Here is a 17218-nt window from a genome sequence, read left to right on the forward strand (position 1 = left end):
TGCAGCTAAATGTGTGTGGAATGGGTGGTACTGGTGCTTCCGTGTGTCGATCTCAAAGGTCATGTTTTCATAAGTATGGAAGATCCTGTGTTTGATCAGCTGCACATCATGAGGGAGGATTAATTTGGATATGTTGCACAAAGCCCTAGAAAGCATTTCCATATGCCTCTGGATTGTCATACAGAGGAACAACTTGCCCCTGGCCAGGGAACACCAAAGGTAGCTTGTAGTTGTTTGGAGGGACACCGCTAGGGCATTTAGAATAAGCCAACTATTTTCACAGTGTATTTAGCTCTGGATGCTGCTTTCTGTCCCTCATTTTCGATGTAGTAAGTGAGTGCTTTAGGTATTTACTGTGTGATTTTCCCATGTATAGCAAATATATTGTATTGTCAGTGATTTGCCCAAGCACTAGAGGAAAAAGTCTTCTGTGCAGGGGCTCCTCTGAAGATATTTATGTGGAATTAATTAAAGTTGTTTAATTTTTTTTACATCAGAGGGATGGGATGTAGTTTGGTGGGTCTAGTTGCTTTCAGTTTGTGTTTAGAATAGTGTATCCTAATTTTTCTGGGGTGGAGTAAATAATGATGTTGTTGAGGTTTTTTGCAAGAGAAACTGCTTCTTCTCTTTTGCTTATGAATAAGTATTAATTGGTTTTTGCTTGTTTGTTTTCAAGTGACTGGTACTATGCAAGAAGTCCATTTCTGAATTCCAAAATGAGTTCTGACATTGTGGGTCAGCTCTATGAGCTCACTGATGTTCAGTTTGACTTGGCATCAAGAGGCTATGATTTAGATGCTGCTTGGCCAGCATTTGCCAGGTAAGATAGAACCACTTTGTCATTTTGTATTAACAGGGCCATAAACCACTTGCCTGCTAAAGAACCTGTAAAAGTTTATGCTTTTGAAGGTACGAATACTTGTGTTAGAGCAGGTATATACTTTTCCATGTAATTATTCTATGAACAAATTGACCTGTTTTTCCTTCTAGTCCCAGCAATCAGAGCTGATGCTCCGTAATACAGTACTTTCAGTAACAGCAGTTTAGGCCCAAATCCCAAGTTATTCTCGTCTATACAGCCACAAGAAGAAATGTTCTTGGCTTCTGTTTTAAGAACTGAGACATACAGTGGGTGGACAGGCTAGCAGTGTGCTTCACTTGCAGCAGTGGTGATCCCAGTAGACTTGGGGAATAACAAAAACTACTGGATCTGGTCCAGATCCATTTGTATCAATGAGAATTTACTAGGGCCACTTGCTGCCACCACCTGGTTGAGCTGCTGCCACACAGCAATACAATTCCTTAGAGTAAGACTGCACTGGTTCTTGTGGATGTGGGAAGTCATGGCTACCAGCCCCATAATCTTTTATAGGTGCCTTCGATATCCCTATTTTATTTTTCATCAACTTCAGTGGTTGTTGGCCAAGGCAGCAGGTGCAGTTATGTCTTTTTGGATGTGGTAGATACCAGTAGATAAATCTTACATATACAAGTGGAAAGACATGTATATATGTGCTCAGAGTTATATATTGTTTCTCTGTGTGATCAACAGAAGGACACTGTCCTCGCTTGGATCTTCAGCATATTTATGGAAGCCTCCAAGTCGCAGTTCCAGCATGAGCAGTTTAGTGAGCAACTATTTGCAGGTGAGCAGATTGCAAATAAGTATTTATGTGGCATGGTAGATCTTTAGTTAGCATAGTTCCAGAGAACTTGGTGGTTTTACCATGGTTGTGACTCTTAAAATGCTAAACTACAAAAACGGGTTCTTAATTAAAAGTAAAGGGAATTGTCTGGTAGCTGAATCAACTGAATGTGCAAATATTGTAAAGGAAAAAAATATATTCAGAAGACTGCCTGCAGATAGGTATGCTTTCATCTATCTTTTGGGAAAACAAGTCCCATTTCCTGTAAGTAGATATCTTGTAGTACTGTGAACACAACGTGGAATGTCACTGCGTGTTAAGAATCTGAACTTGCATTTATGTACATGTTTAATTCTACTTAAACATTCTGGTTTTCCCCCTCTGTTCATTTAGGCCCAAGAGTTTCCCTCCAGCCCTGATGTAAATAGCTCACTAAATGTTGAACACCTTGAGGGCTATGAAGAGATGCGTTTAGAACTTGACCAGGCTGAGCTGAGACAGAGGGAACTTCAAGATCGTATTCACCAGCTAGAAATGGAAAACCAGGAGCTCCAGGCAGCTGTCAACCTTCAAAAAGAGCAAGTACAGGTAGAAAAGGAGAAGAGCAATAACTACAGTGAGGAGAACTCCCGGCTGACAAAGATGATCACAGAGTTACAGAAGCAGTGTGAGGTCTCACACTCCACTCAGAGCACTGTCCATGACCTGCAGAAGTGCCTACAGTCATTGGAATTAAATGCAGTGGAGCAGCAGAAAGAGTATTCAACAAAAGTGGAGCAGCTGTTGACCAGCAAGGAAGACTGTGCCTCAAAATTGCAGGTTTCAAATCAGGAGCTGGAGACCTCGAGGGCTTTGATTGCTGTGAATAATCTTTGCATCGATGAGCTCAAAGCCAAGCTGAGTTCTGCAGAACAGAAGAATCTCAGCCTCCTTGCGAAAGTTGATGCCGCCTTGGACGAAAAGGGGCAGCAAGCCACAGCCCAGTGTGACTCTGCCCTACAAATACATGCACTGTTAGAGAAGCTTCAGGAGATGGAAAAGGAAAAGGCAGATATGCAAAGACTCAATGATGAACGTGCGTCTCAGCTGAAAGCAGCAAAGGAGGAGCTGCGGCTGAAAGAACAGGCACAGAAGGAACTGGAATCCAGATACAATCGCCTCACTGCTGACTCCAGAGAAGAAAGTGAAAAGCTGATTGGGAGCCTGGAAACTATGACAAAGGAAAAGGATGCACTTCAGGAGGCCCTGACTCTGAAAGGAAAGGAGATGGCTGAGCTCCAGACCCAGGTAATGGGGTCGCTGGCTCAGGTGGGTTCACTGGAAAAAAGTCTTGAGGAAGCCAGGAAAGAAAAAGAGAAACTTGAGGAGGAATATGGTAGGAGGGAAGGAGCACTGAAGCAGGAATCCCAGTCACAAGCAGAGCAACTTGCACTACAGGAGGGTCACTTAACAAAGGTGAGTCAGACTGTGTGTAGCCTTGAGGAGCAAAACCGCAAACTCATGTCTGAGAAAGAGCATCTTGGGCAGAAAGTCAAGGAGCTGGAGGAGCAGATGGAGCAGCAAAACTCTGCAGTGACCGAATTGGATGAGGAGAGCAGGAAGCTGAAAGCAGAGAATGTGAATTTGCAGCAGTCCAAGAACAAGATGGAAGCGAAGCTGAAAAATCTGGAAGCTTCTAAAGCTTCCCTGGAAGCTGAGGTAGCCAGGCTGAGAGCCTCTGAGAAGCAACTTCAGAGTGAGATAGGTGATGCCCTGGTGTCAGTTGATGAAAAAGAAAGAAAGCTCCGGGGCGAGAACAAACAGCTGGATGAAGACTTGCAGAATGCTAGGAGGCAAAGCCAAATTCTGGAGGAGAGGTTGGAGGCTCTGCACTCAGAATATGAAGAACTAAGGCAAAGAGAGGAGACCACCAAGGAGTCTTATGCCTCACTTGAAGGACAGCTAAAGAGTGCCAAACAGCATAGTTTAGAAATGGAAAAAAGCTTGGGCACCTTGAAGGAAAGCAAAGAGTGTCTCCAGTCACAGGTCGCAGAGAAGGAAGTAGAACTGCAAGGCTTGGAGAGCCAGTGTGAGCAGCTGAGAGCAGAAGCTGAAAGACACAGAAAGAGAGCAGAGACTCTTGAGGCAGAAAAGCTCAGTGTTGAAAAGACATGCCTTCATCAGACAAAGCTTATAGAATCCCTCACATCAGAAAAAGAATCAGTGGAAAAACAGCAACTACAGCAGGCAGCTTCCCTGGAGAAGGAGGCAAAAGAGCTGGCCTTCAGACTGACCATGAGCGAAGAGCAGTTGGAGGTCAACCGAGGTGAAGTGTCAAGGCTGCAAGCAGAAGTCCTAGACCTGCGAGTCAAGCTTCAGCAGACCACTGATGAGAGAGAGAGGATGAGAGGTGAGCTGGCAGTCGCTGTGACTGCCTTGAGTGAGCAGAAGGTGCTTGTTCAGCAGCTGAAAGAGCACAGTGAGTGTCTCAACAGAAACCATGTGCAAGAACTGCTACAATGTAAAGAAAGGGAAGAAGTGCTGAAAAAAGAGCAGGAGACAACAGCCCATCAAAAAGCTGAGCTGGAAAACAATTTGCTGAACTTGAAGGAAGAGCTATCCAAGGTTAAGCAGTACTTGGAAAATGCTAGAATGGAAAACGAAGAAAACAAAGATCTCCTCCACAGGACCAACACAGATATGGCTGAACTTGGTATTCAGATTTGTGGCTTGTCCTCTGAAAAGATGGATGCAGAAGAGCAGTTAGCCCAGGCCAGAGAAAGGCTCAAAGAACTGGAAGAACAGGCGTCAGAGCAACAGAAGAAGCTGAAGCTTGACATCTCTAATCTCAAAGAAGAGAACAAGAGCTTGCAAGAGAAATTAGAGGAGGCTCAAATATGTGCCGCAGCTGTCCCAAATCTGCAATTGCAGCTGGAGACAGTAAAGAAACAGGCACAGAGTTTCCAAGAGACCAGCCAAGAAGAGCTGTCTGCAATAAAATTTCAAATGAGCACAGAGATTCTAAATTATCAGACAAAATTCAAGGTAAATTAATGTAATTATTATAGCTGAGGGAGCCGCTTTACCATCTGCTGCAACAATTACTGCATGAAATCCTAAGTTTTGTGTAGGTCAGGCTCTGAGACTAGCATGCAACTAACCTTAGCCTGGGAATCTGAAAATGTCTCTACACTCATGATCTAGGCCTATCTGAGATAAAATCACTCTTCAGAGTGTTATGGACCTGTACAGTGTGGCCGTCCAAGCCCAGTGGAGAAGCCACCCACTCCTTGAGAGGGTGATGATTTCTTATGCTGGCACTGAAGGTGGCATCTGCTGTAACTATTCCCTCTGGTTACAGCTGTGGTTGTTCTCTTTTTTGGTAGGAACATTGCAAGACCTGTTCCCCACACCTCTAACACTGCTTCTCCTTAGAACTGACTCTGATGAAAGCAAACTTAAACTGAAACCATATGCTTTTGCAGTTAATTCCCTAATGTATTTTTGCTTTCAGCTGCTCAAGGTAGCAGCTGAGAAGATCAAAGTTTGGCTTCCAGAAAAACCTGAATCAGCCCTGTATATGTGAAACAGCACACCTAAAGGCTGAAGATTTTATTGTGGATTTTTTGCCATTCTGAGATAACATCTAAGACTGGTGGTTGATCAGAGGCTTATGCCATTGCATGAGTTTGACCTTCTTTTTGTTCAGAATTGTAATAACCTATGGAAAGTAGCAGTAAAACACAGCTAGTGCCACCACAGAGGGAGTTTCCTTGATTCCAAGAGTTGAGTGTCTTTTTAGCTGTCTTTCATAAGCCTGACAGTGGTGCTGCATTTATCACACGCATGGCACTAAGAGCACTCATGATTCACAACTGGGAATTTTGTAAATGAAGGGGTGGCCGCTAGAAGGTTTCTAACTCCTGGCTCAATCTCTCTGCTAGGCAGTCAGTGAGGAGTGTGGGAAAGCAAGAGAGCAACTTGAGGAGCAGAAGCGACAACAGCATGCTGCGGAGGAAGAGATTACCGAGTTACAAGTAGGTGCTTGATCTGATTTAAAACCAGAGGCGTTTGTGTCAGCAGGCATTAGTGTTATAGCTGAGAAGGCAAGCAGCATTTCTGATGACTGGCTGTGAGTCTGAGAATGCCCTTGAATAAATACACCATGCTGCAGACAAAATACTCAGCAGCTGACAGCCACCAAAGCAGAGATTATGAAAGGCACAGCTTCACTTAGGATTTGTTCTCTTTTGAAAGCTAGCCAGGTTTTCTGTAAGACCTGGCTATGTGTTCTCTTCTTGAATGGGAGTGCAGGTTCAAAATGTGTCTGTCTTAGGCCCTGCATGCCTTAGGCCCTCCCACTGTACACAGTTACATGTCTGGATCCTTCTGTTTTCAGGCTTCAAAGGGCACTTAATCTGTCTGAGAAATAACCCAGCCAGAAAAAAAACAGAATTTTTGCAATAAATTTATTGAACAGTTGAGTTAGGAGGGTCATACTGAGTTGTAAGGAATCCAGAAACAAGGAAGTTAAGGTTACTGAATGTGACCCTGCCTGTTAACAGAAATACACACACCTTTAGATGCAGTTGGATATGTTCCCTGAGGACTCCAAGTTTGGCATACCTGGCATACTCTGGAGAGGCTAGCTGTGAAAGGAGTTGGTTTTGTTGTCCATTGTTCTTCATATTCCATATGGCTTTAATAAACAACATTTTTCTCCTACTTAATTTTTTGTTTTGAATTTTTTAGGTGGTGAAAAAGCTTTCAGGGTGTATTCTTTTGCCATTATCTTTGAGAGATCTTCCTTGATAAAGAGGCAAAAGCTCAACTGACATGAACTAACAAGAATTACAGGCTTAATGCTCTCTTAGTTTAGAGTTTATCCCTTATTCAGTGTGACAGAAGTAATCAGTCACTAGTACACAACTAATTACTGCCTGCTTATACAATAATATCTTAATTGGTTGTGTGGGTGTAACTGATTCTTCTGAAACATTGTTAGCTGTCCTGGTAATTGTCCTATGCATGGTAAAGTGTTATTTTTATGTGTAAGGAAATACGGTCATTTATTTTACTAGGCTGCAAACACGAGTTTGTCCAGAAAGCTGGATGAAGCAAGAGAGCAGCTGTCTGAATCAGAATCTGCTCGGCTGCAGAGGGAAGAGGAGGTGACATCTCTTAGAGAACTCTTGGAAAGGTGAGAGTTTAGGTTCTTTACACGAGCCGTTAATTGTAAGCTCAGCAAGGGAACAATAACCAAAACGTAATGAAAATCGCTGGGGTTTATGAAGTACCGTGTGCCACAGGGTTTATATAGGGCAAATGATGGGCACTGATGAGGAATATCAGATTGACACTTCAGATAAGAAATAGATAAATTACACAGCACACATGAATGAGCGGTTTAGATTTTACTGTATTGTTAGCTGAGGACATAAATTCATTGTATGTCTTCCTTCATGAAACTTAAAGATGTTCTTATAACCTTCTTTTACCCTATAGGTTAAGCACAAAATTAAAACAATATTGGGGAGGGTTGTAAGGAATAGAAAATTTAAGGTTTTGGGCTGTTTGTTTTTTCTCTCCTCTCCATGAGCTTCAGGGAATCAGCAAGAATTATTTGAATGGGACCACATACTGCTTGTCTTTACCAGGTTTCTTATCAGCTTTAATTATCTAACTCAGGCTGTGTTTTCAAGGTCTGTAATGTGGGCCTGTGTGGTGTGGATAATCTGCAAATCAGAAATAGAACTCTGAGATGTGGACTCACACAGAGTCTAATGGGTTAACCAAAGCCTATGTATTTTTATGGTTTTTGCTGATATCATCTGTTTTATTCCCAGTGTGGTAGCCATCATAAGCTTTACTATAAGCAGGCCATCCAAGAAATTGCTGGTTGCTGACTGTGTTCACTAGATGGTGGACTATATGCATTTTCAGTGATGCAGAAAAGTGGAGAGATTCTGTCTAACTCTAAAAAATTTGCAAAATTGAGAACAATTTCACTGAAACTACCTGTTTATCAGAGTGGAGTAGCCCGTTCTTCCATGGGGAAGACTTAAATGCACATGTGCTAAAAATGATTCTTAATTGCCTTTATATTTGATCAGGATCCAAAAAGAAGCTGATGAAGCAAAAGAGAAGATCCTGGATTACACTGAGAAGCTCAGCAAGGTGGCAGCAGACAAAGATAGCAGTGACCAGAAATTATTTGCTGAACTGGATGACCTGACAAGAACAAAACACTTCCTTGAAGAGCGTTTGATAGAACTTATCAGGTTGGCATCAAAACAAACAGCAAGCAGAAATTAAAATCCTAGCTTAGGATATTGAGGGATACTGCCTAGGTGGTCCAGTCTTGTATTCCTGAATTAAAGATACAAGTAATAGTCAAATTCATCAGCAGCTGAAATTTTGCATTTCCATAATACAGTAAAAAAATGGAACACCGAATGTTATCTCCTTAATTTGCTGCCTTTTTTGCAAAAATATGTAGTTCTCCACATGGCATGTGTTCTTCTCCTTGTCTTCCCAGGAGCTTCAGGAGGTTTTTTTATCTATCTTTATTTCTGAAAGCTCCTCAGAAATGTAGAGCTAAGGAATTTTTACTGTGAAACTTTCACCAGCATTCCATTTGAGATTAGTTAACGGTAAACCATCACTGATAACTTCTGTGTGTTTTTCTTTCCTTTAACTGTGTCTCTGCAGAGATAAGGATGCTTTGTGGCAAAAGTCCGATGCTCTGGAGTTCCAGCAGAAGCTTAGTGCAGAGCAGAGGTGGCAGGGGGACACAGAAGTTAATCACTGTCTGGACTGCCAGAGAGTGTTCTCATGGATGGTGCGCCGACACCACTGCAGGTCAGTTTGTTGAACTGTATTGCACTGTTCAAAAGCAAAATTCAGTATGATCATCTACATGGATGAAAGATTTCTTAATGTTTGCAGTTCAATGATCAAAATCATTGATATATGACATTATAGAGGCTGAAAGAACACACAAGCTTGGAAGGGAGTAAGAGACGTTAATGGAGAGGTCCCTTGACATGTATTAAGGCAAAGATCTGGATGCAACTCTGATCTGGGGAGTCTGTTAGTATCTCATTTCTGGAAATAAAGATGATCACACCCTACCTGGTGTGTTTCTTTGAAGGACTGTGCACTTCTCTCTTCATGCTCTAAACAATATTCACTAGGATGGTTTTTGTATTGTGATGTAAGTATTCCAGAACAAATTCCAACCTGCTGTGCAAATGTAAATTTTTTTACTTACACTAGATATTTTGAGAGATAATTACCAATTGCAGAGTAATCTTTTTTTTACAAGTTGATATTAAATTATTTCCCCTACAGTTAGTATTATTTATCTGATCTAGATTTATTAAAATATTTTTAAGTGGATACATTTCAGGGTCCCAGTGATAAGTTTGGTTTGGCTCTTCACTGTTCCTTATTCTCATGCCCTGATTTGTCATGTAAGGAAAGAAATACTGGGACTGTTTCAACTGCATATAAATGTAAACAGCTTTCCATGGGGATTAGTGAATAATGAAGTCATTTTAGGTAAAAACTTCCAAATTACTCATTTCTACTAAAGTCTGTGAAAGGTATTCGTGTTGGTGATTTAAATGGTTATGAAAAACAAAACCATTAAAACTTCATGAGTAGCAGTCATCCCTGCTGGGTGCTTTTCTTCATGAAAATCTTTAAATGCTCATTAAAAAATAGTTGACAGTTTAATACTGAGAGACTTCAGAGTGAAGAGGGCAGGAGGGATGAATGTACATGTATGAATCCAATACTGTTTTTTCTTTCTTGTCTGAAGGGGAGAGGGGTCATTATGAAGCAGAGACATATAGATGTGTTCTAACAGTCCTTACAATCAAGTAGAGTTTTGCTGTACCTTAGTATGAGATTTGACCTGTGCAATATTATTAAGCACATTTCCTTTCTATGTACTTAGTATAAATATTATTTATTTGTATTGCATATTTATGTGCATTTGGTTGTTTTATGTCTTTATATTTAAATGTAATTTTATTTCTTTTTTAGTGCTTTTATTTTTTTCTGTTTTCTCTGTTTACTAAGGTAGCAAAATGTGAATGTGAATTTCTTCCCTGTGCTTGTCAAGAAGACTTGTTTCACTTCAGAAAAGAGCACAGTCTGTTTAATGAGTTCTGCCACGGACATAGTTTTCACTCTTTTGCAGAAAACAAGACTGTTATGACAAAGCCCCAAACTCTGTCACGTAGATATGTTCCAGCTGTATGTGGTGCTTTTCTAACATCTTTGGTTTTGAATCATTTCTAGAATGTGTGGTCGCATTTTCTGCTACTACTGCTGCAACAACTACATGGTGACAAAACCTGGTGGAAAAAAGGAGCGTTGCTGCAGAGCTTGCTTTAATAAGCCTAGAGTCATCGTGGACAGTACAGATGACTCTGGATCCAGTGCCAACCAGGAAGGATCACCAGGTTCATTGGAATCGCCTGTGTCACCATCTGAGAGGACTTTCGGTTAGTTTATTTTTTGCATGCTGTGGAGAAATAAGTAGGGTACTTTGACAGTCTCCAAGAAACCACATGGTCACCTCCTGCTCCAAGGACCTGCAGTAGGTCATGGAGTGTTTTCAGGGTGTGACTGATCCCATCTTTGAATTTGATTGGTATTGACAGAAACATGTATGTATATTAAATGAGTGTCAGTCAGCCCAAGGTTTTATATTAGTTCTGGTAGTTACTTAATGCTTCTGTAAAGGTAAAGGAATGGCCCAGTCTTCCCCCTTAAGGGCTTTGCTTGTTTATTTTCCAGACAACCAGCTAATATTGTTTATGTTTATTTTCATGTCCTTTTATGGCACAGTTGCAAGTGAAGCCTCTAAACCACCAGATGATGCAGCATTTGATATAATCACTGATGAGGAGCTGTGCCAAGTACAAGAAACAGACTCTCTCCACAATGAAAGTCAGATGGAAAGAGTGTCTCTGGATCAAAGCATGACAGATTTGTGAGTAAACACCGGTTCATGGAGAGGAGACTCTTTTGGGTTTGCTTTAGAATGTTCTTTTTTTTTCCCACTGAGAACCTCTGCATAAAGAGAAGACACCACTGTTCTAAGGCCACATGTTCATTAGACCAACACAACATAATTTTGACCTATTTGAATAGTCAACATCAAGTCTAGTAAATATAAACAGCTCCATCCTCTCCCTCCACCTGTTTCTCCACAGCACAGGGGAGTAGTCCCAGCTCTGTGCTGTCACCAGGCCAGCTGTCACCTTTAAAGCAGCATTCAGGCCACGCTGGATCACTGGTCATGCACACAACTTGTAGTAAGAGCTAAGTGATACTGTCAGACTCACCACTGCGTAGTATCAACAGAACAAGGGGGTGGGGAAAAGTTAAGGAAAGATGTGCTCTTTTTATGACAGGCTACATTGAACTAAATGTGAAAGAACCTGTCTGTGTCCGTAGGATTCCTTTTTACCTTAAGATGACAGCTCACAGAAAAGAAAAAGAACAATTGTGTAGCTAAATCTGGCACAAGTTTGTTATTTCTTTTTTAAGAAAGGGAGAGTGAATCTGGATTTCAGTAATTTTTTTTTACATCTATTTCTACACTGAATTAGCAATGAAGAGGATCTCATCTGAATATCTAAATACTTGGTTTGCAAATTATGTTGTAGTATTATAGTGTAATATATATCGAGGTTTATACAAAATGTTGATTTACTATTGTTCAAATATTTCAAGTATTTTACAAAACTTCTGTAAAATATATTATCTTTTGAGAAGAAAAAAGAAAGACAAATTTCATCTAAATGATGCACTTGCTTTGCTTTTGAGCAGAAAAATAAACTTGATAAATCTAAATGCTAAACTGAAAATAGCCACAGAGTAACCAGTCTGTTGCTGAGAAAGCAGTTCTAGACTCTTTTGCCTTCAGGAGACACATTTCTGATATAAACCACAGTGACTTGCAGTTTGTTTATTTGGTAAAAAAAACTTTTCAAAATTCTATGTTTTTGTTTCTTGGTAAATAACTTGTCTGTATTCTGCCTATTTTGTATACTGTTGACACTGACAGTATATTTCTGCTTGTGATGTGCTGAGCATGCATGAATGAACTGAGCTCCACAATGCTCTTATGAATTGTTTTGCAAAGGGGCAGTTTGTGGTGGTGGGGTTTTGTATGTTTGTTTGGTTTATAAAGGAAAAAGTGTAATGTACTACTAATTTGAATTTGTGCTGTCTGCAGAGGGTATATCACAGGTGAATTAGCTCTGGAGAAAACAACCAGAAGAAATAAGCGTGGGTCACCATTTGTTTCAGTTTGGGATTGATCTAGGTTCATCTTGTCCCACAAAGTATTCAAGCTAGAAGGAAGGATTGCCACTAACAATGGAATACTATTCTTGAAGAGTGCCCGTGCAACAACCTACTTGCACCATGTAAACTTTTGCAGGTTGTCCATCTCCCCTTGTTCACATATTATGGGCAGGAGAGCCAGGAAATAGTGTTTTCTCTCTGCTGCTCTTGGTTATCAGTTTCCTCAGAAGGTGGGAGAGTCTACTATGGTCATACTTGGAGCGAGAACGGCCTTCTTACATTGCAGATGACTTGATCATCTCGTGTGGATTGTGTGGTTTTGTGTTATGGGAGAGATCTAGAAACTGATAAATGAGTCAAGTGGTGGTGTGGTGCCGGTGGTCCGTGTTGAGGGGAAAAAAGCAGAGCACAGTGCTGATTGTGACAGCACAGTTTTCTCACTTGTTTCTGTGGCGAGGAGCGTACGTGTACCTGAAGCTTGAGTGTCGCTTAGCACATGAGCAGATAATGCAGCACGAGATGCTTTGGGGGTTTGAGAGTAAATGTGCCAGAGGCACTATACTGAGAACAAGCAAAGATTCTGCTAACCCTCTGTTCTGTCTTTGACAGCAGCCCATGGCAGATGTACTGAAAATTTCCCACATTTCAAGGATCTGCAGTTCAGTTACTTTCTGAATTTCTTTGCTGCAGATTTCTTGACTGTACTGGACTGAACACCCTGAAATTCATATAGACCTCTAGTCCTTTTATTGTTTTTTGAAAGTGTCCAGCTAAATGTGGCCTGATGGAAACGTTCGATAGTCTCCACTGGCATTCCAATAATGTTCTCTTTGCATGAAATTGAATACTTTGAGCAGAATTTACTTTGATATTGTGCCTGGGGAAGACACGAAGGATCCAATATTGTGCTTGCTAGATGCAGGTCTGAGGAATACATACAAATAAGTAAGTTTTCAGGCCAGACTTCTTTGTTGAGATCTCCTGAAAATAATCCAGCCTAGTTGGGTTTTGCCAGAGATGTGAACTAATTGGTGTGGCTCTGTAAATGAGGGAGATAAGCAGCCAAGAGAGGGAAGAGAAGGGAAGCTGGTGTCCAAATAGAAGATCTGCGATAGACATGCTCTGTTGACATAGTTTCTTATGACCTTACTCTGGCTGACTGGCAGTCACACTGACCATATCTATTCTAGGTGTGAGTCCTTTCTGAGTTGGCAATGGGAGTTTCTGCTCAAAGAAGTGAATTATCTTAAAGGACATTCCTGTTTCTATTTGTCATCCTTTTGGTGCCTACTGTACTGTTACTCTATTTTTCACTTGTTTTCTTCACCTAGCCTACCACTGTAGTTCTTTCCTTGAAGTGACATGAAGCAATTACAACAAAAATATTTCATAACAGCAAATTTTGAGAGTCTGCCTTTACTGGTATAGGTCAGTTGAGAATCAATTAAAACTCAACTTGGTCATGAACTGCACAGATGTGTGATAAGATAGTTGAGGTACCAGCATAACTCTGGCTGACCTTGAAGCAACTCTTTCCTACAGGTTAGGATTAAGCAGCAGTTGCTTCACTCTTTCAAGTCTGTTGTGTGTGTTTGGAGCAACTTGATAAAAATCTTAATGTGAGAAGCTAAGTTGTGTAATTGTGGTAGATCCCGCTACTTCAAGGCTCATGGGTTTTCTTTTGAAGTGTTGTATTTTTAAACTCTTTTATTTCTAAAGCATTCACATTTGCAGATTGTATTCTAAAACAGAGGTCAGGATAGTGTATAGCACTGGATCTAAGTCCTCAGGGTAAACCAGTGCACTGTGTTTCCATTTTTACATATCATAGACATTACATGCCTGCTATACATGTTGCAGCAGCAGAACCAAGATCATAGACAGCAGAAGAATAAAAAAAACCAAAAAAACCCAAAAAAAACACCAACAAGAAAAAACAACAAAAATAACCCCTTGCCACCACCCTGGTACAGAAGCAAAGAGTTTATTCACACGTTGGTAGCGGTAGAAAGAACATCTCAGCCTACTGCACTGTGGTTGCTTTGGTTTGCATTCTTTTTTTTCTTAAAAAAGACTCATAACACTCTTTGCTAACCTAATTACTACTAACATGGCCAAGTGCCGGTGTAGCCAAAAGGGGGAACTGAATGTGGCAAAGCATTCACTGTGCAGAACCAGCCAGGAAGGAACGGGGGCAGAACCTCTTGCCATCCTCTTGCTGGCAAAGCCTGCCTTGCTGTCTATGGGGATAGCAGTTTTACTTGCCACACACATGTAAAAGCACAACATGTTCCTTCCTGGTTTTACTTCAAGGATATTTCACTGTAGGTGCAACGAGAGATTGTGTAGTAAGGAAAGGATTGCCTAAGCAGCTGTTTTCTAAGGGGGAAAAGGGACATGGAAACAATAGGTCAGGTACCACTGAGCTGCACTGCTCTGATAAGAAGGACTGAGAGTTAATGGGGAGAAAAAGGAACATCCAGAGTGAGTGTGATTATTTCAAAAATGGTTTGAAACAGTTTAAACTGGTATTTTAAAGCTGTAATGCAAAGGACTGTCAGCCTTTGGGCCAGACCAAACCCTGCCTTCATCACAGCTGCATAAAGCCTCCTGCTCCTCTCCAACATCCCTTCTTTTTTCTATTCCAGTCTGTTCTCCAGCCTGTTCTCCTACTCTCTGCAAGAGCTTTTGCATACTTTCGGTCCCAATCTGCCCTGCTCCCTGCACACCTTTTTGCCTCCCACTGGGAAGTGAAAAGGCCAGAGGTGAAAAGGGAGGACTGGAGGAACAAGATTGGAAAACAACTAAGGAATCCACAGTTTCATGGCAAGGGAACCGGGGTGCCAGGAGAAACAGACTGGAAAGATGTCACGGGGCAAAAAATGTGTGGGAATGGGGATGTGAGTGTTTGGATCTAGGGAAGCAGTGCTTAGTGTTGTAGACCACATGTGACATGATGTCACTTGTGTTTACAAGGGGTCTGGTCAACTGGCACCATGAGCTCTGTTATCAGAAGTAAGATACAAAGATGTGTAGGGGATATTAGATGAAAGGCAGATGAAAATGCTGCTTTATTACAGAAATTTTAGACAAATACTAAAGGATTATGTGTAGAGAACTCCCAAATAGGAAAAAAAAACCCACCCAAAAAAACCCTAATCACACAGGAAACCCAGCATGAAGATTGAAATGTGTATGTTTTTAATCCAGGAATTCTCATGAAATGAGAAATGAAAGGCTGAACTAAAATATGTAATATATTTGAAACAAAACTCATAAAAACTTTTATTAACAAATACCTTTCATGGAAAAACAGCATGCCAAAGGTTTAGGAGTCAGGAAATTCAAGTTAGCTTTATGTCATGAAGCGTGGGCTCTGCATAGCTAACTCAGGTACCAGCTTTGGCTGGAAAAGCAGGAGACACTGAAGTATCATGATTAAGATAGGTTGGTCTAAAGTTGATCACAGTGTTTATTAATGGCATTGTATTTCCTCTTTCATTCAGGCTACCTATCTCAGCATTTACAAAAAAACAATGTGAAACAGAAACGGTGAAATAGTTGACAGATTTTCTAGGCAGTTTTTGTAGCTTTTGGCATGTGCATTATTTGAAGCAGTAGGTTGAGAGTCTTCCTGTTCAGTGGTTTGCCACTGTTTAGCCATAACTTGTTGTTTGATACATCTTGAGATTTTAATAATTTCCTGTAAGTACCTTCTGATTTTCATCCCCATGAAGAAATGCAGAACAGGGTTAAGACAGCCATGGAAATAAGCAAGAGTTCCTGTTATGATAATTTCATATTCAAAACTGCTATTCAAGTTAAAGCTCCAGTCTATGTTAATTATCAGTCTCAAGAAAGTATAGAGTAACTGAGAGGGGATAAACGGGACAACTATAGAAAATATTTTGTATAGATTTGTTCTTTTGAAGAATTCTGGCATGCAGTAAAGTTCTAATAATTAGTGAGTAGCCAATGATCATGGCTAGCATAGTAATACAATACGCAAGAGTCACTTGGATCACTTCAAGAGCCAGTTCTGTGTGATGGTTTGGCTATTCTTCCTGACATAATGCCTTATCAATATTAAACACCTCACTAAAAAGTATGGTGTGGCAAATGCTAGCGTGATCACTGAGATCAAGACACAGATTAATTTGCCCCATGTCATTTGTTGTTTGGTTTGACACATATGTGTTTCAGTGGCAAAAGTGATAGCAATAAGTCAGTCAGAGGTGATAGACATTAGAGTTAACATTGAAGTGTATACATGCCATGGTGCCTAAGTCCACTCCTGAGCAACAGAATATCCCTAGAGTGGCAGCATCCAAAGGAAGACCTGTCAGCTATAGCCAAGTTCACCAAAAACATGTCTGTCAGCATCTTCAGTTTCACGTGGAAAACTAGTATGGCAAAGACCAGTGCATTTTCTGCTAGGCCAAAGATGAAAACAACTGAATACATACAGAGCAGGAAGACTCTTGTAAATATGAAAATTCTCACTTCTGTTTTTACTGGGACCAGTGATGGAGGAGTTATAATAGAAGTTAGCAGCCTCTGTAGTTGCCACGTTGCCTTCTTTTTAAAGGCAGCCTGTAAGGAGATACATTGAGATTTTTTTTACTAAGCAAATAATTAAATCCTAATGCATCCAGGAGACAGGAAAAATCCTAAGTGCTAACAGATAAGAGTTGTAATAAAGCATACATGACAGACAAAAGCAAATCTATTTATTTGCTTAAGAGGATTGGCTTGACAGTCAAGACCCAAACACAACAGCTGGTGGATTTGAATACATCGTCTGTTACCAGATTTATACTGTTGGGGACTCAAAAGCATACTCAAAAGAATTACAAAGAAGCTTCTGAAAATAGCGTAAGGATTAAGCTTTCAAATACATCAGTGCTTTAGTGTTTGAATTGAGGTCTTCTGGGGAAACCCATGAGAGAAATAGAATTCATTTTGTCAAATCTAGCCTTGGGGCTCAGGTTGCAGGCTCTGGGTGCTGGAGTCATTTGTCTTGGGTTGGACTTGTCCTGAAAGGCATGGTTTGAGTCTCAGCAAGTGAGCACCTGTGGTTCAGTTCAGCCTCATCTTGTTTTTTAGATGATAGTCACATCATCAGATGGTGGCACTTGTTCCTTTCCCCTTCTCAAGTGACTTACTGGAAACATGAAGGATTTTCATTAATGTATTTCTAAAAGCCATCTTTACAAGTTGTTTACCTGGTAAATTAAATCTTTCATAAGACAGGTTTTTAAAGA

At 40.7% G+C, this 17218-nt stretch overlaps 1 protein-coding gene across 3 annotated transcripts in view; it reads left to right on the forward strand.

The window, feature by feature from the left end:
- FYCO1 (FYVE and coiled-coil domain autophagy adaptor 1) overlaps nucleotides 1–17218 on the forward strand; it is a 45920-nt gene that overhangs the window by 16209 nt on the left and 12493 nt on the right. For all 3 annotated transcript variants that reach the window (XM_027748545.2, XM_039381561.1, XM_039381562.1), the window contains exons 6-14: nucleotides 677–820; nucleotides 1553–1646; nucleotides 2040–4670; nucleotides 5570–5662; nucleotides 6707–6825; nucleotides 7739–7906; nucleotides 8337–8486; nucleotides 9936–10141; nucleotides 10488–10632. In XM_027748545.2, coding sequence (XP_027604346.2) covers nucleotides 677–820; nucleotides 1553–1646; nucleotides 2040–4670; nucleotides 5570–5662; nucleotides 6707–6825; nucleotides 7739–7906; nucleotides 8337–8486; nucleotides 9936–10141; nucleotides 10488–10632 — 3750 coding nt within the window. The remainder of the gene's footprint in view (nucleotides 1–676; nucleotides 821–1552; nucleotides 1647–2039; nucleotides 4671–5569; nucleotides 5663–6706; nucleotides 6826–7738; nucleotides 7907–8336; nucleotides 8487–9935; nucleotides 10142–10487; nucleotides 10633–17218) is intronic.

Source organism: Pipra filicauda, unplaced genomic scaffold, assembly GCF_003945595.2.
Source record: "Pipra filicauda isolate LSUMZ 115617 unplaced genomic scaffold, ASM394559v2 scaffold231_size1239837_pilon, whole genome shotgun sequence".
Lineage (NCBI taxonomy): Eukaryota > Metazoa > Chordata > Aves > Passeriformes > Pipridae > Pipra > Pipra filicauda.